Raw genomic sequence first — 25,252 nt, 5'->3', positions numbered from 1 at the left:
AGGAGTGCAGAGTGAGCTCCACTCTCAGGTGTGGTTGGTTACCAGTGTGATGCTGTGGAGTTGTAGCTAGAAGGGTTAGTCAGCTGGTATTGGTTGAAGTTGTTCAGTATATTGAATGCTCTCTCACTGGCAACAAAGGAAGGCACTGTGCAGGTGTGACAGCAGTGCTGCTGTTTGTGTGCACGTGTGTGTGCTGCAGCTGATGAGAGCTTTGCCTGAACAGAAATCATTTGGCTCAAACGATTCTTGTGGGACAGCTTTTATAATAATCCTGGGACTGTTTTGGGGGCAATTTGTCACGAAGGCGTTCCTTAAAACAAGGAATTTCATCTCCTTGTGCTCCTCTGAAGGACTGAGACCAGCTGGAGGCATTTCCTCCACATTTCTTGATGAAGATTTTAATCTTTAAGATAATTTAAGAATCATCTCAAACCAAGACGCTGCCTTTGAGGGCCAGTTAACGGGGCTGATTTATAATCCTTTTTGGCAAGGGATGCAGTGCAGCAGAACAACGAAGCCTTCAAACCATGCCATAGGCTTTCTTGGCCATTCACTTACACAGGGATAAGCCTGCAGATTGCTGCGGGAAGCACTGGATCCTGTGGTCCAGAACGATCTGTAGGGAACTGGGGTGCCCCCAGCAGAGCTGCATGTCCTGTGAGTGTTGTGTCTTCCTGTACTAACCTTTGTTTGGTCTGTCTCTCCCATCTGGTAACTCCCCTCCTCCCGACTCCCCTGCGCTCCATACAGATGGCCATAAGGAACGACTCATCAGACAGCAAGGAGAACCTCCACACCGAGCTGAGTGAGCTCCCCAACCCAGAGATCCCCAGCACACCCCAGGAGGAGTCACCAGCTGCTCTGAGCCCCTCCAAAGGAGAAGATCTGGCTGCGTGGAGCCGGGCAAGCGTTCACACACAGCAGCATTCCCACAATCAATATAATGTTTCAAAGCAGGCACTGACATCGTGTGCTTGTGTGGACTCCTATCAGGAGACGCCTGGAGACTCAATGGACCAAGAAGTGTCTGAAACAAACAGCTCCTCGGAGCCTTTCCCTTCCGAAACTTGCACAGCCTCGAGTGCCTGTTCAGACGTGCAGCCTCTCAGTCCTAAGAGGAACATCGGCAATACCGGCAGCGTTACGTTGAAGGACCTGAAGAAATACCACAGTGTTGACACCCAAGGTCTTCTAAAAAAACCACCCTCTTGGTTGGATGATCAAAGGAGACATTCGATAGAAATCTTCTCAATGGAAAACAGCCCTCAGCACCATTCCACGTCTAGCTCTTCTGGCTTCATAAGTCAGGTGGTAAGTGAAATGGAAGGCTTGCAAGGGACGCGGCAAAAGAAAAAACTGAGCCCTCCGTGTATCTCTATAGACCCACCCAGCGAACAGGGCTTGCTACCCAGAGGACCTCACAGCATCTCACCTGCTAGAGGAGATACCTGCTTGAGGCGGCGTGCTCCGTCCTGTGACTCCAAGGACTCAATGGATACGGGGGATTCGTTGCTTCCAGACAGCATGTCAGCATCTCCTACCCCAAAGAAAGACTTGTTGACGCTTCCTAGCTTTTCCTTTGATCGGAATGAGATGGAGCCCTGAGGTACTTTTCTGTTGGTGCCAAATGTTTTCTTCCTTTCACGTAACAGAAAAACAAAAAAAGGAAAAAAATAAAAGGAAAAATAAAAAAGAACTGTATTCCCAAATGGCGCTGGGTAAAATGTTTCCAAAGGAGGGTTAAAGAACCAGCTGAAGGAGGGGTTCACCTATATCACGCTTACTTAAGCATATGGTCTGCTTAGGTAAAAGCAATACAATGTGCAGAATCTATATGTATATTATATTTTATTAAATTAATTGAATCTAGTATTGCGGGATGTAGTACATTTTGTGACTAAAGACTCATTTGATTTTCCTCTATTTTATGTGTCTCAGAATATTTCTGAGATCAGGTTGGTTTTTATGGACATTTTAACCTTAAAAATATATATTTAATCCCTTCTCTTTTTTTTTTTTTTCGTTTTGTTTGGGTTTCATTTTGTTTTGCAAAGCACAAAATGTAGCCAATTAGTGCATTACAGAGGAAACGTATCCCACAGTCAGCAGTAAATAAGAATTATTTAATGTAATTTATTTTTCCCCTTGGACTTGAGTCATTTTCTGGAGAATATAAGAATGCGGCAGCGTTCCTTTCTGACAAAATAAATTCCCAGTCTTGCATAAAATCGGCATCCAGAGGAAAAGCAAGTGCACAAAACAGGACCGTGTGACGCGCTGCTGCGTGGCTGAGGGCTGGGAATGCGGAGCTGCATGCAGGAGCTCCACGGTGCTGACTTAGAGTGGGATGCTTCAAATCATCCACGGGCGATTCATGGAATCACAAACACCAAGGAACTGCCTGCAGGGCCTGCTCAGCCCTCCTGATCTGGAGGCAGAGCCCATTGCCCACGAGGAGCTGCCCCGCTGCCCCAGTGGGAGCCGTGCTGAGGGTGGTGGTCAGTAAGTTATTGATTAAAATTGCTGCTGGGTTTACATGTTGAACAGAATGGAGGCCTACTGCAGTTGGGAAATTGCTCTACTGAGTACATGTAAGGAGGTCTTGTAGGTACCAAAGTGTTGGTTGATTTTCAGTATAAGTTTTTCCTGTCGCTGCTGGAGTTAATTCATGTGAAGAACCCGATGGAAGTTTTGTTTCCAACCTACAAAAGTCCTTGTGATGTAAAGCATGCAGAAATGGAAGCCTTCATATTCCTTCATATGTCCCTCATAGACCCCCTTAGTGTCAGCCATCTCCAAGGCAAGCAGCCCATTCTGTGGCTGCCCTGTGTGCCTCACCCCGCTCCTCACAGGGCTGGCAGGAGGCAGATGTGGACCTGAAGGTATAGGCTAAGTGGGGCTTTGAAGGCACGGCTGTAAGTATGTGAATAGCTGCAGCCTTCAGATGGTGTGCATGGAGACTCTGCTGGCTCCTGTCCTTAAACCAGCACAAGCCTGTGTTGGGTTTGAGCTCCTTTGCTTCCAGCTGAGGAGCTTTCCCCCACAAACAGCATGTGCACCCCATGAGGAGCACAGGGCTGGCTGCAGGCAGAGATGGTTTTGGTTCCCCCTCTCCACTATGGGGAGAAACCCCACCATCCTGCCTGGTCTGAGCTGAGCATGTTTGGAGCAGTGACTTCAAACAAAGCTTTCATCAGTTCTCCCCCAGCTCACATTTAAGGAAACAATAAAATTACAGTGTGCTAAGCCTGGGAAGTATTCTTAATCCCTTTTTGGTCTTACGCTCCTAATGAGCCGAGGCCTTTCCTTTCACATTTACTGAATAACCTGGGAAAATACGACCTTGCTGGCCCCACTCCTTCACCTGCGCCATGGCACAAAGCAGTGATGTGTTAATCTCAGTGTCCGGCCCCAAACAGCACCGAAGGCCGCTCTCTTTTCCAGCTTTGGGCTTTCGCCCCCTGGCAGAGTTTGTGTGAGCAGCACAGAGTTGACATCACACGTGGATACTCAGCAAAGAGCAGCCAGTAGGAGACTGCACGGTGATGCGTTCAGGGAAAGGAAGCCGTGTCCAACAGTTCATTTTCTAAAGCAGACACGTTATTTTCTAGGTGCCCTTTAGGAAAACAGCTCCAGCTGCCCTGCAGTGCAATAATCATAGGAGAATTTTAAATACCGCTGGGGAGGGGTTTTATAGAATTTGACTTTTGTAAACCAAAATGTACAAAATCCACAGGAATTCTGTAGGACCGTTACGTTGATAGATTTTTTTTATATTTTTGTAGAAATCTATAGAGAAATTGTTCAAAGTCCGCGTAGTGTCTTGGGAACAGCAGCAGCTCTATCTGTGCTTTCCTTCCTAACCCTGGAGCCAGAGCTGCCGTAGCACAGCGCAGAGCTGCACCCAGGCCGTGGTTATCTGTACTGACCAAGCTGAGGTTCTGTGATATGGCAGTGCTGTTACTGTTACTATATAAACCATCCGCCCCCGGAGCTCAGCCCGTGTCGCTGGCACAGTAGTCGCGTTGCTATCAGCTCATTCAAGCACACCAGCACTTTATACTGTGGATTTACTGTAGGCAGAAGGGAGGACGGTGTTCTGCCACTGCCAGGCTGACATGGGAGGAGGCAGAGGCTGCGGGTGCGTGTGGAGGAACAAATGGAAACCATTCCATCTTTGCAGCCCCTTGCACGTAGGACTGACTTTCCCAGCTCGGTTCCGGGCTGTGGGTGTTGCAGGTGTTCTGGAGGAGGGTGAAGAAAAGGCTGTTTTTGACTTGTGTGGATTGCACTCAGCACCAGGTGTGTTCAAGGAGAAACAAAAGTGTTACGGTTGTAAATTAGGCTATGCCCCAGGCTCCCCTTTTCTGCCCCTCTGGCTGTAATAACCCATGTACACTGTTACACCAGGTGACTAGAGTAGGTACCGTGTTGCAACGTCCGTAACAACCTAGTGTATATGATAGAACTTTGTATCTAATAGTTAATATATTGTTATACTGTATCAGGTATATAGGCCAAAACGAGGTCTGTTGGTCAGGGCAACAGAAGGTGGTAATTGTGGGCAAAATCGGGTTCAAAAGGTCCTTTTTGCAAAAAACAAACAAACAAACAAACAAAAAAAGACAAAAAATGAGTGTAAATCTTTACAAATGACAAAAACAAATGTGTCCTATTAAAAGCTTTTGAAAGGAAAACACCTGTGCACCTCCTTCTTGTTGTTGATGGCGTTCCGTGTCATTTGGATCCTTCAGATCTCTGGCCGTGGTTCACCTGCACCACCTTCACCTATTGGGGTGAGTGCTGCACGGCAGCTGCAGACGTGGAGCTGAAGGCAGCGTTTGCATCCTAGAGCACAGCCGGCTCTGTGCAGTGAGCTGAGCTCATTGCAAGGCAGGAGGTGGTGCCACCCTGAAGCTGCAGGGCGGCACCCGGGCATGGTTTGGGTTCCGGCAGAGCAGTTTGGCCCCGAACCCGTTGTGGCTCTGCAGGGAAGGAGCCGCGGCCAGCAGAGGGACAAACCCAGCGGCCGCATGGTCACACCTGAGAGCGGACATAAAGTCACGGGGGGGCGGCGCGGTGTTCTGCTGCCACCCAGCGGGTATCGCGGATCTGCTGTCCGGGAGTCGCTTCTTTTCATGCTCGGTATCACAGAGGTGCAATTGAAAAAGTAAAAATAAGAGCTTTTATTCCAGCAGGGTTTTATTCCAACCGGGTTTTCCGGCCTCTGCACGGATAAATCATTCCCAGGGCAAGAGGAGAGGAAGGACGTCTCGCAGCGCTGCCCGAGCCAGGCTGATGCGCAGGGGCTGGGAGACAGCAGCACCTCCGGTACCGGCCCTGGGGCTCCCACCCGGAGGCCGAGCAGCCGCCGAGCAGCAGGAGCGGAGCTCGGGGCCCGGCAGGACTCGCTGCGGGCTGGTCGTGCTGCTGTGGCCGTCAGTAGGTGGCGGTGCCGGCGCTGGGCAGGTTGCGGGCTGGGGCTGCACCTGAGCCCCGGTTGCGGTTGATGGATTTGGGGCGTTCTCCGGTATCGCCGATCTCTGCCTCGCGGGTGTTTTCGCCTTTGAGGATTATTGGAGCTTAAGGGTGGGTTTTCGTGTTGTGTGCTGTGCTTAGAGATGTTTACAGCGCTGTAACACCGCAACACTCTCTGGCGTTTTCTATTGTTGCTTAAGTCGCTGTGTGATATAACTGGGCAGCCCTCAAGGTCCCGAATAGAGAATATTTCCATATGTATTTAAGAGTCCAAATGATGCAGCTAAAGAGCCCCGCAGCTCCAGCTGGAAAATGGAAAGGATGGTTAAACCTCTAATAACACGCCATACTGTTACTTTATGGAAACCAAAGGCAGAGACCAGCTGTTGTGGGGCAGATCAGGAAGGAGTGAACCCAGCAAAGGACTGCAGTGAGTGGAGTGCAGAGTGGAGAGCAGGGCAGGGGGTGCAGCTCTGCCAGGTGTCAGCATCTCAGTGTGGCTCTGCCAGGTGTCAGTGCCTCAGCACAGCCAAGGGCTGCTGACAGCTCCATTCCTACACAGCAGGACTCTGTTTGCAGCAGCATTCCTGTCCCTCTGTGTCCATTTTGGGGTGAAATTCAGAGTGGCTCCATCCTATGAAAACTAGGAGGGGTTTTGGGGCTGGCCAAGTGGTCAGGGGGAGAAGAAAACCTCTGGCAAGTGTGTCTGGAGGCTGGGGTTGGACAGTTGGTGTCCTGGTGGCAATAAGCCCACATGCTGTTTGTCTGTGGCTGGTTGTTCATCACTCTAATCTCCTTCTGCAACCATACCACCCACAAATTGAGGTGTGCTCACCTGTCACTGGTTTAATTAATCTCTTTGTTCACTTAAAAGTATGTGAAATTATCTAAGAGGTGACGGGGGGACAAACAGGGCATTCAGAGTTCAGCTGATTCTCCCTTCCAGGCAGAGAATTGAGGTGGCATTTGGAGTCAAGAAACAGCAAAACTGTGACTTGCAGAGCTCATCCCTCCCCAGCGCTACATGTCCTTTGTACCCATTTCTTTAAGAGAAAATCACTTTGTTTTGCTTTTAGGGCTTTGCAGCTCAGAATGAGGTGAGGGTTTGTACAGATATGGGCACTGCATTTACACAAGCAGCTTTTCCCCCAGGTTCCATTCTTTCCTGCCCCCAGCAATCAGGCAGTTTACAGCCCCTGGGTGTGCCTCTTAGGGCCTTCATGATTGTGCCGACTCTCAGCACCTGCCCTACAAGTTAGCAGGTGAAAAGTGCTCTTAGTGTGCAGCTGCCATGGCAAGGAGGATGCAAATACATTAATGAATGAGCTCAGATCTGATCTTGCCACTCCCAGGAATAACTGTACAGTGAGATGAGGTGAGTTCATGACCTCCTTGACATTCACATAAAAAGTGCCATTTCATACTCACAGCCAGCTCGAATGCTGGGGAATGTCACACGAGTGATGATGTATTGCAGATACACCTGGAGGTCCATAACCACCCTGTAAGGTCAGTGCTGGGCTGCAGGGTCTGCCCTGAGCTCACAGTGGGGCCCAGGAGCTGGCAATGCCCTGCTCAGCAGAATGAGCTGCTGCTGCAGGCAGAGGTGCCAGAGGGACGCCAAGCAAGAGGCAGATTGGCTGGGGCCCCTTTGTTCTGAATCCTACAAGACTCAGAGCAAAACCTACCACAGGTCCTTTCTCTGCAGATATGGTGGAGGAATTTCATCGAAGTCAGTATCTTAATTAGGGATTAATGCACAGAGCACATATCAATGGAGCTGTAAAGTACGCTGTTAAAATGAACCTCTCCCCTCCTGTACACAACGCCTACAATGGTTGTTCCTGCAGTACCTTTGTACCTGTGACATCCCATAATGCTAAAGCCGATCTTAATTCAGGGCAGGTTTTAAGCTCCCCACACTGCAGGGTGGCGGTTCCAGGAAGCACAGAGGAGCTCCCATCTGTTACTGCCTTTCCTTTAAACTTCTCTTGGTGCAATTCTGAGCACTGAGCAAAAGTTTTGGTGTTAGATTTGCAAAGAGAATGCGGAGTCCTGGGCAGATCCTGCTCACACAGCTGCACAGGGCTCCTCTCATGCTGGAACACGGGTGGGATGATCAGCTTTTATCTGCCTGACATCTTCAGCCTTATAGAAAACCACCCAAGAACCTGACATTGGGCCAGACCTTCCTCCATTGATGAGTGCAGTGATCCCTACAGCAATCAGAACTCCAGCCTTCAGCCCAGTCACAGGCACAGCTGTGGCAGATGCTTAGCTCTGCTGATAGGAGCACTTTGCTGTGTGCCTATCACAGATGTGCCTTTAGTGGTCCGGGCAAAAAGCAGCTGAGCAGAATGTTTTGCTTAGGGAGGAAAAGATTTGGGGACGTAGCACTCACAGGCTGCCCATCTTTGTTTTCCCCTCTGCTGAGAGGTTCTGATGCCGCTCTCTGCTTAATGGCTCTTCCTTGTATATGCTGGAACTCTTCAGCAGGTTGGTGAGAGCAGCGTGCTTTGGGGGATACGGTGCTTTATATGGGCTTTATATGGGCAGATGCTGCAGCAAGCAGCTCTTATGCAGCCGGTGCTGGGAGGCCACTCGTGCTGAACTCCTGCCCAAGAGGAAAGCAAACAGTGTTTATGCATCATGAGGAAGTGAAAATCAGCTTGTGTCCAAGGTGCACTGCAAAATCATCTGGTTATGCATGCATGTGAAATGTATTGATTAGAAGCTTTTATAACAGGTCTATGCCACTGGTTTAACCTCATGTCTCAGAGGATGTAGTCAGTACTAAGGAAGTGGATGGAGATAAGATGCTTCAGTGGCCGGGCTTATGTGTGGTCTGGAGAGGCCTTAATTCCTGGTGCTGGGGGACGTGGTCAGTGGGGATGGTTTGGGGGCAGACTTGATGACTTTATTGGTTATTTCTAACCATAGCAATTCTAAGATTGGGATTCTTGAGGGAAGGTGAGGCTGCAGCCAGGCAGGAAAAAGCAAAAATAAAGCAAAAGGAACCAAGGCCAGAGTCTGCAATGCCACTGCTCAGTGCTGCACACCCTGAGCCCCACAGCTGCACCGTGACGAGCAATATGGGTGGAGGCGGCTTTGGGGCGTCCGTGCTGCCTTCGGGTCCTGCTGGGGGCGGTGAGCCGAGCAGCTGCAGCACGTTAACGGCAACCGGAGGGTGCGGATGGGCGGCGGGGAGACTCCGGAGCCGGGCGGGCAGCGGATGAACTCGGCGCCCCGGGAGCGACTCGTGAGCGAGGAGGCGGCGCGTGTGAGCGGAGCTCCGCGTGCTGAGGGACGAGGGCGGCGTCGGTGCCTCCCGCAGCCGGGGAGGGCGGGACGGGGCGCGGCGGGCACGAACCTCCCCGCCCCCGGCCGGTACCGCCCGCTGCCGCTGTCCGGAGCGGCCCGAGGAGGCTCCGCTCCGCCGCAGCCATGGACGCGTTCTGCGGCTCCCGCTTCTGGGTAAGAACTGATGGGGAAGTTAAGTCGGCCGGGCGCTCCGTTGCGGGTCCCGCTGGGGCGCGGTGGTTCCGCCCGTCGTGCCGGCTCCGCACGGACCGAACCGCTCTGCGGGACCGGCCGCAAAATGAGCTTTGTGCCGCCGACGGTGGTCGCGAGTCGCGGAGGCGCTGGAGGTGCGAGCGGTCCGAGCGGCAGCGCCGTAGGAGAACGAACTAAAGGAGCCGCCGCTCCCCGCTGTGCGGCTGCTTCCCCCGCACCGACTAATTGAGTGAAGTCCGGATGAATGAGGGGTGGCTGATGATGGAGCTCCGTGCTCTCACGGCGAGGACGCCGTCGCCCGGTTGGCTTTGGGGGGGGGGGGGGGTCCTGCCGCGGAGTTTTGCCTCCATAGAACTAATCCTTGCTCCGAACCTGACTCAACGTTACTTTTGAATTGCCCTAAGCCCATTGGTTTGGTTTTTGTTCGATCTCAGGTTTGCTTTCTAAGCGCTTCACACGCTCGCTGATACACGCGGTGGGTACGGGTAAGCTTGCTCAAACAGGTCTTGTTTTCGTCTCCTTTCTGCTCCGCACGGTAACAGAGCAGGAACGAGCACAGGCAGACGCTGCTCGCTCCTGCCGGCTGCCACAGAAGCTCGTCTTACCTCCACGTGGGGCTGTGCTGGCGCTGCTGCTGCACCCCGAGCCTTGCAGCCAGCTCCTGCTCTGCTCGTGCAAAGCGTTCCTGCAGCTGTGCTGCCTGTAGGTGTGCACTGTAGGTAGGTGTCATTCTGCTCTTCGTGAAGAGCTGTTCCGTGGTATCCTCAGGGTGGTACTTCTCTGTGACTGCCATTCGATGCTAGATTTGCAGGAAGTGAAAGGAAGGTAATCCAGAGAAGGGATTTTCATTAATGACTGTTTGCTTAGGGCCTAAATGATGGTGGGATCTAAATATGTTTAACAAAACTTAAATAATAACAGAAACACGCTGTCTGAATTACTAGAGGTGATGGTTCCGATGCGATTAACTCAAATTAATCTGAAACATGGTGAGCTGCATTAGCAGAGGAATGTTCTTTCTATGCAAAGGAAATAAGAAACTGCAGCAAACTCTGTAGGTCACATCAGAAGCACCTTCTGGCTCCCACCTCACCCACTGAAAATGCAGTCAGCAAGTCACCAACATAAACACAGGGTATCCTACATCTGCAAGAGAAACAGCTGGAATGTTATTTGCGATGTGGGCAGCCTCATCGCGCTGAGAAATGTGCCGTATTCTTCACCCAAGGATTCTTAGTTAATTGTTAATATTCCCTGGCAATGTTCCCATTCGAAACACTGTTGGGAAGAGGTGAACGTGATAGTGTGTACCCACGCACATGTTATTGTGGTGCGTTATTTGCTGATGTCCACAATTGCCTCCTATTTTATTGTGTCACAGACGCACTGCTGGAGTGCTGAGGCAATTAGCATGGCATGGATCTGTCCCATAGAAGCAGACACTGCAGGGTTATCACCTTCATGCTGATGTACAACATGAGCTGTTCCTCCCAGCAGTGAAGGCAGTGCTCTCAGGGAGAATTCTGTTGGTAGTACACCTTTAGGCCAAGGAAGCTACGTGAGCTTAGAAAGCCACATTGCTTTCCATTGTAAAGACACGCTGCCTTCCCATGGCTCACAGGTGAGAATTGGTTCGGTGGCTGCTGTGAAGGTAAAGCAGTAAGTGCTGTGCCGTGCTCAGGGGCTGCTGGGATGATGGGTTGTATTAATGCTGCGCTCTGTGTCCAGGCTGAAGCGTTGGCTTCTGTCCTTTATTTTTATCACCATAAAGAGGAAATGGGAGCTCACGTGAGAGGCCACGACTTCTGGTCGCTTACAGTGAGGTCCAGGCTTGTTCCTTTTGGCCCCGTTCTGCCCGCAGCTCCCAGCCTCCCCAGCTGTGTGTGTTCCTTGCTCTCCTGACAACTGCCCGTCCCACGAGAAGTGCTGTCTCATTCTGTCTCATTCTTCATTCGTCTCATTCTTCATCCACCTCTTGAGTAATTCCACAGGAAATTGCAGCAATTCTCTAAAGTAAACAACACCTCCGACTTGCCTGTGGGACAGGCTGCTCTGTAGGAGTGCAGGCACCCAGCAGCCCTTTGGTTTGCATGTAGCCCTTTGCTATGGGTCCCCCTGTGGCATTTTGGTGCATTTGAGATGCAGGTTGTGCTGTCCTCTGGAAATGCAGCTCCTGTGGCTCAGAGCGCTGCGCTGCTCCGCTCTGCATCGTTTCCCTTCTGGCTTCCTTGTGTGCCATGCTTAAATGTGGTTTTTTTCCTCTTATTTTATTTCAAGATGAGGTAGGGTACGTGTGGGAGGAGAAAAAAGGCTTCTTTCGAGGGAGATGACAAAAAGGGTTTTTAAAAATAACAAAAAACAAACAAACAAAAAGAAAACAACACCAAAAACCAAAAAGCCACCAAACCTGATGTTGTTTGGCCCTGAATTAATATTAAAACATGGTATTTCAATTCCACTGTTACAACATCAGTGAGGCTGGTTGCAGCAGCAGCAGATCGGGAGGTGCAGCAGGTCAGTGAGAGGACTCAGCAGCAGGGCAGCCTGCTCCACAGCGGCTCTTCTTTATCCATCAGCTTCTCCTTCTGTGCTGTGATGAACACAGAACCTTTGTAGATCCTCCAAGGTGATGCAGATCTCCACATAATCTTTGTTAACTGTTTCCACTTTGAGATAGGAGTCCCGCTTACATGGATGTTTCTCTTCACAGACTATCCTGTGTTCTGTCTTGTGCTACATAAGAGGTTCAAGAAGGTAACTTCAGTGCTCTCTTCAGGCATCAGGTCTGTGAAGTTATTCTCTTACCAAGGCTGGCTGTGCTGGTAACATGCTCAACTTAAAAGCAATTCAGTACTTGAGCTTAAATACTCAAAGGGTGTTGGGATTCTTGATTTGACTTGGAGCAAAGCTGTTAGTAAAGGATTTGGGCATCTAATTCTGCAGTGCTAAGAGCAGTATAAATATTTGTCCTTAGATCTGGATTATTAGCAAGGAGCTGTTATCCTTCCTCTGTCAAGAACAGGCTGCCTTCAAATCTGTCTGGGAAAGACAAAGTCTGGGTTTGAAACTTGTGAGCGAAACAGCACCAGTGGAAGCTGCCAACATCAATAATTTATGGCATCTTTCAGTGTCAGTTAATGAAGCTCGTGAAAATGACATTCATTTCGGTACAACGTGTAAATGTGATTGCTCACGTCTTTATAGGAAATCAGCAGTTGCCATTTTCTCTAAAGCAGCGTGCTGGCAGGTCAGGCGATCTGCCTGTGTTGTGGGCAGTGCTTCCCAAAGGCTTTTTGGACATCAGGTGCTGCTCCTCCTTCCTTCCCTTGTGTTTCTTGGAACGTGGGGCAGGAAAAGTGGAGGATGCCTTGAGGGGGAGCAGGTGCTGCGGGGTTGGGAACCTGCTGGAGGCTGGGGAGGGCCCCGTGTGCTTGGGCTGCGACTTGAACCCCATGGGGGACTTGGTGCCTGTAGCAGATCCTGAGGTCAGGTAGGTGCTTTGGCTTTCAGCCCGGCTGCTTCTCCCTGGTGGCAGTTCTGATTCGGCTGCAGTGATGCAGCCAGCAGCTGTGCAGGCAGAGGTGTCTGGGGCTTGGGAGCTGCATGGGAGCAAGAGCTGGGCTGAAGTATGACTTTCTGAGGAGATCCTTAAAGCGGAGCTGCTTTAATCTCTGCAGTTAAGAATATAAAGCATTTCAGGATGGGGCTCTCCCACCTGTTGTACAAATTGCCATGCCACTAAAGATCCCTTTCCTTTCTAGGTGTGTTTGTAATGTATTAAAATGAAGAGGCTCTTACTGTTAGAAATGTAATTATAAAGAAACTTCATTTGAGAAACCTCTGAAATGGTTGGCTATTTTCCAGTGAGCTAATGGCTGTTTGTCTCCTGGCAGGGCCGTGCATTTGACGGGCCATTACCCATCACAAGGTACAGCAGAGAGGGCAGGCAGCCAGCAATCTGCCAGGGGACACGTCTGTGTGTCAGCACTGCTGGCAGCGCTGTGTCTGGAGCTGGAACTCATCCCCTGGTGCCTGGGGCAGCCCTGGCACAGGACGGCTGGGGTCCTTTGTGGTAACATCACGTGCTGGTGTCACCAGGCTTTGAACTGGAACGTGGTGGGGAATGATGGAAGGGGAGGAAGAGAAATATTTCACAAGAGCTGTTTCCAATTGCAGCCACTCAGTTTCAGAAACAGTTCATTTTTCCTTTCTGAGTGGTGCTGCTCTAACGCAGATATTGCAGTGCTTTGTAAATGACAAAAAAAGCCCTTTCTGGTTATTGCAATACTGCTTAACACCCGGGTGCTTTCAGCCCCAGACAGTATTGCTCTGGTGTTGCAGTGAAGAACATCCTTACCTTGCGCCCTGTTTGAAAAGGAAAAAGAGGTTTGTGTAGCACATGAAGGAGTTGAGCTGTGCAGCAGTTGCTTCAGATGAACAAAGCGTGTTATTCCTTTGTAAAGGTGAAACTGTTCCTTTGGAGGCATAAATGGACGATCTTGCTCTGAAAAGGCCGTTTGAAGCTGGCAGCCTTGTGCAGTAGTGGAGCAGGGAGCTCGCTTGCATTTGTGCTCTCAAGTCAGGACTGAATGAGCCTTGAGGATCTGAGCAGCAAGGACCAAAGAGAGGGGTGGATAACAGCTGGAAGTGGGAGGGGAGGCAGCAGGGCTGAGATAAGCCTGTGCTGTGGCTGAGCATGAGTTCTGATAATTCAGCTGCTGAGTTTGAAGCAGCCCTTGAGCTGGGGAGGAGGCCGTCGTTCCTTTGCCAGGCTGTGCAGGTGGGGATATGGACCAAACCTCGGGGCAGAACGAGGGCAGGGAGGCTTCTCTGCACTGGAGTTCTCACTGTCAGTCACTTCTGTAAGAGGCACCATTTCCATCTGTATTTACTGCAGGGAAGAGTTTCAGTTATTCCTTTCAATTTCTCTGCTTATCTCCGCAGTCAGCTTTCCAATCTCCTTTTTAATCTTAAATAACCTTCTGACTGGTGATAACCAGCAGACAATCAGTGGCACGGCACGTGTTAACCTTGTGTGTGATGTGAATGACACCAGCACGGCGGCCTTCACATTCATCAGATAAAGAATGAATTTGTGTTTTCCATCGCTCGTGCAGCTCTTCCTGCTGTGTAGTATTCTTGGAAAAAAAACACATATTAATTTTTCCGCTCAGTGTCGATAACTGCCTGGTACAGGAGGTGGAAGCCTTCCCAAGGGCTGGGAGCTCTCTGCTGTGAGCTGTGTGGGCAGCAGGACCATGGAATGGCAGGAGTCACAGAGCTGGTCCCCGCAGCCCCTACGCTGGTGTTTGCTCTCCTGGGTGGAGTCCTATAACTCAATTGCTGGTTGAAGGGTATTTAGCAACGTTTCACAGTGCTGGTTTGATCAGGATATAGATGGTCTTGAAACTGTCTAATCCTAACCTGGTGTGCAGCTGAGCTGTGGGGCTGGTGCTGCCGGCTGTGCTTCCATGTGATTTGGAAATGGTTCCTTTTTCATTCTTGGGGATAATTCAGCTAAATTTCCAAATCTGAATTTTTATTATTATTATTTTTTTTAACGACAGAATGTCTGATTCCTGGCCAGCTGTGTTTTTATGCTCAAAAATTCAAGTTCCTTGCCTAGTTTAAGTAAGAGTTAATGAAAGCCTTAAAATGGCTTGGCAGCCGTGCAGTCTGTGTCTCAGATACAATAGCCAGCTTGTGTTCAGCTTGGAGTTAATGGACATCTGGGGCAGTTTCTCGGTGGCTGTCAGACAGAGAACCATTTCTGGGCATTCTGGTCCGATAGGAAAGGTTTAAATTAAGAGTGATTTTTTTTTTGCTGAATGTTCTTGTAAGCAGAATCCTCATTTAATTCTGTGCCCAGCTATTGCTATCCTTCAGATTCCCTTTTCCCAGGATTTTTTCCAGCAAGCAAAAGGAGTGAGATTGCAAACATGCTTAAGACATTGCTAAACCACGTGTAATTTAAAGAGGAAACGAGCATTTTGTTAAATAAATGAGTGGATAAGTGCCAGGTTTAGAACTGGGAGCCTTTCAGCTGCAGCCTTGCAGTGGGCATCCCCTGCCCCAGACGGGTCCTGCAAAGGTGCTTTTCAACATTATCTGCTCTGTAGCCACCAGAGATCTCACCGGAGGAGAACAGAAATAGTTTGAATCCAAGGCTGGAGTTGTGTTTAGTTTTGATCTCATATTTGAGTTGCAGTGTAATTGCCTGTGTGGTGTTGATTTAAGGCTGAAGTTTCCCCAGGGTCTGGACAGAGCTGAATAGGAAATGAAAGCATTTTTTCTTCCCCTGGGTGCTCGTGTGCCTCGAAAGGAATCAATCCTGCGCTGGAGAGGTGCTGCTCTGGGGCATAAAGGGTACAGCTCAGATGCACAGCCAACAGATCTGTGCCTTCACTGCTTCCTGAGCTCTCTGCCATCCTCTTTTTGTTTGTGCCAAAGCTGAAGCACTGAGTGACAGAGCTGTTACAGTTCAGCCAAGCCATGCTGGGTCCTGCCAAGTCTTTGTCGTTTCATTATGCTTAGGAGCTCCTCTTAAGTGTCTTAAGTGGGCTGAAGCAGTGATGCACGGCCCTTTCAACAGCCATTGCCAAGATGAAGGGCTGTGAGCACACTGGCTCTTTGGTTCTCCTAAAATTAGCTGCTGCTGTCAGCATTTGATCTCTTCGTTTGTGTTGGCAAACAAAGCAGGTCTGGAAATACTTCTTCAGCGTGTACATTTGGATTGTTCACACCGTCACTTCTAAGGGCTGCGGATGCTTGACTGAAACAGAGAGCTCATACCTGCCCCAGATTTGGTACAGGTGATTCTAGTTCAGAGATATCTGTGATTCAAGCATATCTTGGTTTTACCATCTGCTTGTTACTGATACAGGAAAGTAATTTCCTGCAAGTCAGTGTTTATCTACCAGATTGCAGATGACATTTTGGATGGCGAAACACAAGTTGTGAATTTGATTAAAAACAAGTTCCCTTAGTTGTACTGAAACTTCTCTTTTAGTTTGAACTTGTGTAGCTGTGTGTTTGGATGTGTTGCATTCAAATCCTTTGCTACAAGCTGCAGGACAGTCATGTGTCCTGGGTCACAGAGCGCTGCTGGCAATGTCTTTGAGAAATCCATGTTCCTCTTACGTGTTTGGATGTGCTTCTGCCTCTCTGTTAATAAATGTCTCTTTTCTTTTTTCCAGGATGCCAATCTTTCGATCCACACTGACAATCCAGACCTGACACCATGTTTCCAGAACACCATCCTGGCATGGATCCCCAGTATTTATCTGTGGACTGCGTTACCCTTTTATCTTCTATACCTGAAGCGCTCTAAAAGAGGGTACATTGTGCTCTCCATGTTGAGCAGGTTCAAGACGGTAAGAACTCTGCAGTGCTCACAAGTGATGTGTGGGCTTGAGTTTGTGAGTTCACATCCAATTCAATGGCAAAGCAAATGCTGAAGGTGGGGGCTTAAATGAAATTCTTTCTGGTTTATGGGGAGACTAAAGAATGTACTTAGAGGAAACGACAGCATTACTTAAGAGTAATGGGATCTTGTGCCTAAGAGGCGGCACAACAGTACCTCTGGTTTATAAATGATGAGGTGTAATAGTGTTTCTGTTTGCTTTCAGCTGTTTAGTGTCTTGCTGTGGTGTGTGAGCTGGGCAGATCTCTTCTACTCTTTCCATGAGCTGCTGCAGAGCAGAACACCACCACCAGTCTATTTTGTGACTCCGCTGGTCATCGGCATCACTATGGTTCGTAGCTGCATCTACTTATGATGGCTGATATGAAAACTCTTACATGGATGTGGGATGAAGGAGGTTCCTTTGCATTTCTTGTCTTATCCTGTACTCTTGTAACTGAATTGGTACTCAGATTATTGAAGTAGATTTTGCTAACCAAGAAGACCACAGTTACAGATGTGTCTCTCCTGCAGACTCACCTATTTAAATTGAAGTGTTTATTATGGGGAGATTGTTCTTCCTTGCTCTTAACCATTCTCTCCAAGCGTGGAGAGAACGTGGGTATGAAGCTGGGAGGTATGATTGAGTTTGGCTCGTGCATGGTTCAGCGTTGTGTTGGACTTTGTCAGACTCTCTCTCTTATCTGCTGGCTGTTCTTCCAATAAACAGAAACCAAATTTTCTCTGCCTAAGATAGCAAACAGACGTGGGGCTGTTATGTGAAAAATGAAGCTGTAAAACGTGCCCATTAAGTTTTTTTTATCTCCTTGGTAAGATTAATATATTTTTAATGCTGTTTTCTAGGCAAGTCATGGTTGTCCATCTGGATAGGAAAAATAACAGGTCTTAAATTTACTTGATGTATTTGTAGTTAATAGTTCATTGTGTGTGGCCCCTGGTACAAATCCTGGTTTGAAAGTCAGATTCTGTAGCAGGGGCTCTGAAAATGATGGAACCAAATTATTTCACAGAGTTATTCCATGCCTCCCTTAGACAGGGGAGCTTTTGTTACCGAGTCCTGTGGAGGTGTGACAGGACCTGCCTTCATAGCAGCCCTGCTGCCAGCATGAGTGTGAATAAGGGGAGCAGTGGGACGGGGTTGTGTTCACATGTTCCTGTGCTTGCTTTTCACAGCTGTTAGCTACACTGCTGATTCAGTACGAGAGACTGAGAGGAGTTCAGTCCTCTGGAGTGCTCATTATCTTCTGGTTTTTGTCTGTGCTCTGTGCCGTGGGGCCTTTCCGGTCTAAGATTGTGACTACAACAGCACAGGTAACATGCCATCCTTGGTAGCACTTGGAGAACAGGAAATATAGCATTAACATCTGTGGCAGGGGGACAAATCATCACGTTTGGAGTCAAATCTGAACCCGGCTTTTGCCAGAAAGAGGAATTTGGTTCCATTGTGTTGACTCGGACTTGTCTGACTTGAGGGGATCTGGGGTTTCTCATGCAATGCCAAATGGAGATTCTTCTGAACCTGAGGGTGTGCTGGAAACCTGTTAGACATCTGAGGGCTGTGCGTGTAAATACACACACACACACACACACGCACATGAACCAGCTCTCACTCACTTTCTGTTTCCCTTCTCTCCCCTTTTTCTTGTGAAATCCCCCATTCCTTCCTTTTCTGTTCAGACTGCTTGACCATTCTGTACAACTCCTTAGGCCTTTTTTGTCAGTGCAGTTCTATGTGGGCAGCATTTTCACCCCAACTGTGGCTGTAAATCAACAACGAAACGTAGAGGAGAGAGGAAAGAAACCTGGGCTGTTCTGGTTTGTGCCTGGAATCAGAGCTGGCTCTCCCACATTAAGAATGCTGTTGTGTTTTTCCAAGAAACAAATTTACCCAAGTAGGGCAAAGGCTGTTTCAGTGATCAGATCATCAAAGGCTGAGTATGAAAGGGAGTATTTGGAGAACGTTAAGGTGATTGCTCCTCAGTAAAAGTGATTCTAACTCACTGCCAGTTCTGTTGGTGTATTTAATAGACTGTTTGTTTATTTATTACCACTAGTAGCGTTATCCTTTTCCCAAGGATCCTCCTGTGTCTGACTGCTGTAAATATTCCAGTGGTGGCTGAATTAAACCTTAGAGGACAGTCTGTGCAGGGCTTCCCCGGGTGGTGCTTGCAGCCCTGGTGAGACCCTCATGCTCCACTTCAGATCAATTTAAAAACCATAGCGCTGGTGTTGAAGTGCAAATAATGGACTGTCAATGGCTGATTCTGTAATCAACTTGAGGTTATGAGGGCAGAGTCCTGGGCTGTGTGTGGGCAGCATCCCTCCTGCTCTTACAACTGCCAAGGATGAAATATTCTTTCTGTTACACCTCAGCACTAAAGGATTTAAGTGAACAATGAGAGCATTCACAGCCACGTGAGGTTATGAAAGAGCTGCATAGGGGATATACCCTCCCAGCAAGAAGTTTTAAGTCAACTGCAGGCTCATATGAGTGGGAAAGGAAATGTGTCTGCAGCAGATGGAACTGATATTTTACAATGCAGTGTTTTCTTATTTCTTCTGAAAGCATTTGATATTGACTGTTTGTAAACAGTAAATGGGTGTTCTCCGATCTGGGTTGGCAGTTCCTGTGCCTGTGACTCGATCTTGCAAGAACCCCCGGAGGTAATTTAAAAGGTTGTCATGTAGCCCTGATTCCAGGGGGTGTCTGCATGCAGTGAGGGTGCACAAGCACTTTGACTTGACAGGCTTTAATGAAAAGAAACGAGGAGATAAACGTTTACTTAGGTGCTTTACAGAGTACATGCATGCTTTTGTGAGATAACTCCTGCTAGCAACTGCTGTGCAGAACTCAGCTGTGGGGGAAGACAGGGAGTGCTAACAGATCCTGAACCAGTCAGTGTGTGCATGTATGTATGCTGCAGTGGGAAATACAACAGGACTTATTTACTGTGTTTCTTTCCCTTCAGAACCATGTAAACGAGAGGTTCAGGTCTGCCACGTTTTACATCTATTTTGTTTTGCTAATCATTGAGTTGATCCTTTCATGTTTCAAAGAAAAGCCTCCATTCTTTTCCCCCGCCAGCGCAGACCCTGTAAGTACTTTTATTTTGCTTTAGTTACATTTTACTATATCATGTCTTGAGAGTTCCACTGAGAGTGTTTGTAACCGAGGAAAGCTTTGGATTGTCGCTGAGATTCTAGCTGTACTTGGTGATCCCCATAAGAAACAGTGTGTAAGCAGAGTAGTATTGGGGTTTGAAGCCTTCTGCTATTATGTGTGCCATCAGTAATGGCCAAAATCTGTACAGAGAAAGCACCCCTCCTACTTGCTGCTTCATAAATGTAATTTATCAAAGCTAAAGCTTAATATTAATTATTCCAGGACCATTCTTTGTTGTTTTTGTGGGGATTGTTTTCTACTTGCTTAACATTCCTTTAGAGTTAACTGAACTCTCGAAGTGTTGATGCAATAAACCAGTTCTGTATGTACTGAGAATAGATGTGAAAAGGAACATGAGTAACAGGAAATATTGCTGGGTTAAATTTCTTCTTTGCTTCATGAAGTGGTCTCTGTAATTGGATTTATGCTCAAACTGAGCTGAGGGAGAAGCTAAGTCTGTTTTTTTGGATGAACGTTTCAGAAACTGCAGGATGACATTTCATCTCATGCAAGTGTGATTTAAAGGCAGTATATTAAGAGTTCTGTACAGATGAAAGGAGATCTGCACAGCTTGGGAAATGATAGGGGTCAATTAGACCTTAGGTACCAACGTGTAACATGTAGACTCATTTCTTGTTGTCTTGGTTTAATCTTTTTCCTGCATAACTTTACTGCAGAATCCCTCTCCAGAGTTAACTTCGGGCTTTCTCTCAAGACTGACGTTCTGGTGGTTTACAAGGTGAGCTTCACTCTTCATTGCGTTGGACAGCTGACAGCCATGAGCTCTATTTGTGATATGTGTTGTACAGAGTTACCTATGTGGAGGCTTCTCCCCTTCAAGTAGTTGACGTTGGGTGTTCTTTCATGACAGCACTGTCAGCACTTTCAGAACATGAATGTTTGCAGACATTAGGGAGCTCATGCTGCCCAGTCTTACCTGCAGAGCGGTGGCAGCAGTTGCCATGACAGCCTGGTTGTGCACACCGTGTGCTGCTGGAGCGTGTAGCACAAGGAGAAAATACTGGAAACTTTTCATGCACCTGAGATGCATCATTTCCATCTGAGGCTCACGGGTGAATGCTTTTGTTATGAGGACATTTGCTTTGCATGAGGAAATTGAGTTATATATTCAAATGATTACTACCAACTGTTGAGACTGTGGTGCTCTGGGATGTGTACTTAAGAGTCAAATATGGGATGGTTTTTTTTTCCCTCTCTGTGACAAAGCAGTGAATCGATGCTGAAGGCCGTGATGGGACCCAGTTTTTTCAGAGAGGTTGAGAGTTTTGAGATCCTCACTTCTTTATCTATCCAACTTCACTGTCCTGGCCACAGAGTCATTAAATTCTTCCTAGTGAGAGTGAGATCTTTGAGTGTTCATTGTTCTGAATGTCCAACTCTCCTGTAGGGATTTATGGCAGTGAGACGTTTGTATCTCTTGGCAAAGTTTCCCTTGGAGTTGAGGAATTGGAATTTTCACGTGTTTGGAGAGAGAAATCTGGTTCTCCTTTAGCTTTTGTGAGCTGCCCTTTTGCATTTCATTTGTCTCTGGCAGTTCATTCCGATTATTTTTACCTCTGACTTCTCACTGTTTTCATTGAACACCTCAGTTTAATCCAAATGCTCCTGGATGTTGTTTGATTGCCCTTTTTTCCCCCGTAAAGTTCTATTTTGAGTCAAACACGTAATCAAAACTTTGGGGTGTCCTTTCCCAAACTGCAAACATCAAGATAAGAACAAAAATACAGGCATCCTTATCACTGTTGTTTGTCCCTTTTTGTTTTCCTGTCACCTGTTAGCCAAGCTGAGCTGGGCTGTTTTTCTCTGTATTTGCAGCTTTGCAATTCGGGGTTACAAAAAACCTCTTGAAGACAAGGATTTGTGGTCACTGAACGAAGACGATGTTTCAAAAAATATCGTGCAGAAACTAAGTAGAGAATGGGACAGAGAGAAAGCAGAGTGTGAACAGTAAGTAATGCAACGGTTCTGCAAATGGAGATTGATGAGTCAATTCAGCGCTAATGAGCTGTTCATCCCTGAAAACGAGCCGAGTAAACATGACATCTACCTCTATTTCCATCTGTTCCTTATTAATATTAATGGTCAGACTTGCTTCCAGGCAGAGGCAGGCAGCAGCCCTTCGGGGCTTATGCGTGACCTACACGTTTTATAACTAGGTGCTTAAAGTATGCGTGGGCAGATGGTGTCGTTTACTGTGTGGAGAAGGGCTGAAGATGTATAAATGGAAGGTGGTGAGTTGGATGGAGTGGAGAAAGTGAATAACTTTCACTACTGGGCTGGTGGATGTCTAACCCTGTAATTGCATCCCTCCTGGGCATGCTGGAACACAACTTTTGGGCACTGTAAACCACAAGGGGTTCTTTATTATCACAGTTGTGAGATTTTCACCTGAGATTAATTTTAGCCTTAAGGCTCTTAGCAGTAAACAGTTCTGCGCTTCCAAGAAATAAGAATATGGTGCTATCCCTGCTCGTGAAGGGAGAGTGTAGGGAGAGGGGTGCCCCTCTTGGAGCTGAGACCCTGCTGCTGTTGCCTCAGAGATGAGCAGCAAAACTCCCTTTCTCTCCTGTGGAAATAGAATGAGGGTCAGAATTTGCATATAGTTACATCCACGCTGGAGAGGATATCCTTTTTTACATGTTTTATATCCTTCTTGTTACATGTTCTGTTCCAGCCTAATCTTAAGGAGTCATTTGTTCTGCAACTGCATTTCCTTCTCCCACTGGTCAGTGTCCAAAACATCTCCGAACAAAGAGATGGGCCATCAGAGTGTTACAGATGAAAAATGTCAATGAGGGGGATGCTTGTGCTTCCATTTCCTTTCATTGTGGAGATTTCTCCTCCATATGGAGGCTTTCCTCTCTTATTCTCTGTGCGTATCCGTGCCAAATTGGAAAGACCCTTCTGTGTGATAATATGAGGAAAGTCATAAGCTTCTTGGCAAGGCTCAGTGTGCTGTGGAGAGTTCTGCTTTGCAGTTAAAGTCTGAAAGGCTTCCAGCACCAACACCAGCAGCTCGTCCACTCGTGCTCTGCATGTGCTGTGATTGTGGTTTTCCTTTTTTGTTATTTTTTGCTTCCTTAATGTCTCTAGTTTTATGGTGTGGAATAATGTGCATAGTCTGGATTCTGGTCGTTTGCTGCGCAGGGATAAATCTCACCCTCAGGCCTTCCTATAGTAAGAGCACATCTGCTGTGTGGAAGCACCCAGGGTCCAGGAAAAGTTTTGATGGAAAACTAGAAACTGTGCCTGGGGTTTTGTCATTGTGTTCTGGAGATCGTTCGTGTGGGATGGGGCCAGTTGGCAGTGAATTCAGCCCTTCATTCTGCCTTGTATTAAGCTCAGGTAAAATGCAGTGGTCACAATGTTAATCATTCTCAGGTGGGAAAAAGAGCAAAACCAAAGCAAATCACTGCACTGGGGATTGCTGGGTTTCGAGTAACTCTAAAAACTGCATGACTTTACCGATTCTTCATTTATAAGTGGACGTTCTTAGTTACTTTGTGCTAAATCTGCACTGGCAGCTATGGGCTGGAAGCCATCGGAAAGGCTTTTTTCCCCCCTCTCTTTTCAGACTCTGATTAGCAAGGTTTTATGACATGAAAACACTGAATCGGTTGTGTGTGTGTAGAGAGTATCCCAGGAAGTAACAGCAGTGTATGCGGTAATCATTTACTTAAAACATTTAATCAGTTGCCAGCCATGTCTTCAGATTTACTTAATTGTGATGATTATCACATTCTTGTATCTCAACCTACAAAATTTCTTTTGCATATTGCTTTACAGTTCTCTTGCAAACCACTCTTGTGAATTACTGTTAAGTAATTGCTAATTGATTCTCTGCTGATGAGTTACAGGAGAGCTCAGTATGGGTTTCAGCCGGCGTAGATTCAAATCATTGTTATATTGGAGACAGTGAAGCACTTGGTAGTGTTTCCCCTTTGCTTTTGCTTCTTTGGTTGTATGGCTGAAATCTCTGCTTGCTCTCTTACTGCGTTGCTGTGGAGCTGGAGCTGTGCTGGGATCCATGTAGCCTCATTTTGGTTACCTTCTGCTTTTGGAGAATGATGATCTGAAGATTCAGGGCCTTGTTTTTACCAGCGAGAAATCTGTATGTTTCACATGGGATAATTAGCATGTATTGTCTAGCAAGCTATAACTCATGGAAGCCAAGCACGTGGCTTTTGCTTTGAGAAAGAACTGGGTGCGACCAGGCACACGGTGCTGAATCCCTGACCTCACCTAGCTACCCATAGTAAACAGCAGGAGTGTATTTCCTGTGGGATTTTTTGTTGCAAGAGAACTATTGCATTGCTGTTAGCTGGCTGTAATAAACATTTTTAATAGCACAAAGCCAGAGGCAAGTAGTCTTGTTACTCCTTCAATGAGTTTAATGGCCTCATTGCCAGAAAATAAAGCTTTGCTCATAAACTCTCCAGGTTTGATCTGGAAGAATAAAGATGAAGCTGCTCGTTCTCATCTGAAAGAGAAAACAGAGATTTTTGTCTGGTTTAGGTCCCCTACCCCACCCTCAGACTGTGCTGCAAAGAAATGAGGATTTGCACATTTCCTCCTTTGAAATGATGTGAACAAGTTTCTGCCTGTGGACTGTCAGCCCCAGTGGTCATTTTGAACACTCACGGGCTGTTGGAATTATTAGGCTCTGTAGCCAGCCGGCTCCAAATAAATCTGCGTCTCTTTGAGAAGAATCATAAATCCAACCACACTTGGTAGTGCTTGCAAGTAATTTTTCAAACGCCTTTTTATAAGTCTTCCCTGTTTCTCGCGTCTCTTTTCCATCTGTCCCTTCTTAGAAGGCTTACGCGTCTCAGACTCTCATTTCCTTCTCGTTGTTCTACTTGGACTTAAACTTCCTGGCTGCCATTCCTGGGATTATTCTCTGGGTCCTCAAGAATTAACAGTGATCTGGTACTTTCTGATAGAAAAGCTGCTCCTTGGGAGCAATTCACAGTGGAAATAGTTTTCCAGAGCGCTCAGTCTGTACTGATAAGCAACAGAAGTCAGGTGCCCAAACCCAGAGATGTGTTAAGAAACCCCACGTGGAGCCCTGGAGAGCAGCACGTGCCTTTGGGGTGAATGTTTCATTGGTTAGTCTCAAAGACCTTTGCAGGAGAGTTGACTTTCATTACCTTGGATATCAGTGCTGTATGCAGTGGGCAGTGATGTTCATGTGGTCAGTGTCTCTGACTGTTTGGTTTGTTCCCCCAGGAAAGAAGATGTGACCTATAGGAAGAAATCTAACCATGCACTGAATCATGTTGGTGATGGCCCAGAGGAAGCAGAAGTTCTAATCAGGGGCAAGAGGCACAATAGGAAGCCTTCCTTCCTCAAGGCTTTGCTGAGGACCTTTGGACCGTACTTCTTAATTGGCTCCTTCTTCAAGCTGATACAAGACCTACTTTCATTTGTCAACCCTCAGCTGCTAAGGTTGGTTTTCTGTGAGAGCAGTTTCTATGTGCAGTCCCTATGGAGGTTTGGCTTTGGCAAGCAGCATTTATTTTTGCAATGCATAACTGGTTTCCCTTGCTGTGCTGCATGTGTAAATTCCCCCCACCCTCCCACTGCAATGCCCTCAGACAGGAGCTCCTTACTGCACACAAAGCTGCAAACTGCGCAGGTTTCTTTGAAATGAA

General features: G+C 47.6%; 2 protein-coding genes across 28 annotated transcripts in view; both read left to right on the top strand.

Annotated features, from left to right (window-relative positions):
• Positions 1 to 4,697, top strand: part of CACNA1G (calcium voltage-gated channel subunit alpha1 G) — a 101,700-nt gene extending 97,003 nt beyond the window's left edge. For 24 of the 25 annotated variants that reach the window (XM_085522621.1, XM_085522610.1, XM_085522607.1 and 21 more), the window contains one exon: positions 751 to 4,697. In XM_085522621.1, the coding sequence (XP_085378747.1) occupies positions 751 to 1,605 (855 nt within the window). In that variant the 3' untranslated portion in view covers positions 1,606 to 4,697. The remainder of the gene's footprint in view (positions 1 to 750) is intronic. The other variant, XR_014936675.1, reaches the window with a different exon arrangement.
• A 4,100-nt stretch (positions 4,698 to 8,797) lies between these two features.
• Positions 8,798 to 25,252, top strand: part of ABCC3 (ATP binding cassette subfamily C member 3) — a 35,740-nt gene continuing 19,285 nt past the window's right edge. For all 3 annotated transcript variants that reach the window (XR_014936666.1, XM_085522556.1, XM_085522558.1), the window contains exons 1-8: positions 8,798 to 8,952; positions 16,188 to 16,364; positions 16,620 to 16,745; positions 17,588 to 17,725; positions 19,384 to 19,509; positions 20,255 to 20,316; positions 21,414 to 21,545; positions 24,828 to 25,046. Coding sequence is in view for 2 of the 3 variants with exons in the window: in XM_085522556.1 (XP_085378682.1) it covers positions 8,923 to 8,952; positions 16,188 to 16,364; positions 16,620 to 16,745; positions 17,588 to 17,725; positions 19,384 to 19,509; positions 20,255 to 20,316; positions 21,414 to 21,545; positions 24,828 to 25,046 (1,010 nt within the window). In the remaining variant the exon portion in view is untranslated. The remainder of the gene's footprint in view (positions 8,953 to 16,187; positions 16,365 to 16,619; positions 16,746 to 17,587; positions 17,726 to 19,383; positions 19,510 to 20,254; positions 20,317 to 21,413; positions 21,546 to 24,827; positions 25,047 to 25,252) is intronic.

The sequence above is a fragment of the Coturnix japonica genome, chromosome 23 (genome assembly GCF_054131305.1).
Source record: "Coturnix japonica strain WE chromosome 23, WE-NBRP24, whole genome shotgun sequence".
Taxonomy (NCBI): Eukaryota; Metazoa; Chordata; class Aves; order Galliformes; family Phasianidae; genus Coturnix; species Coturnix japonica.
This window is presented reverse-complemented; position numbering and strand designations above follow the sequence as displayed.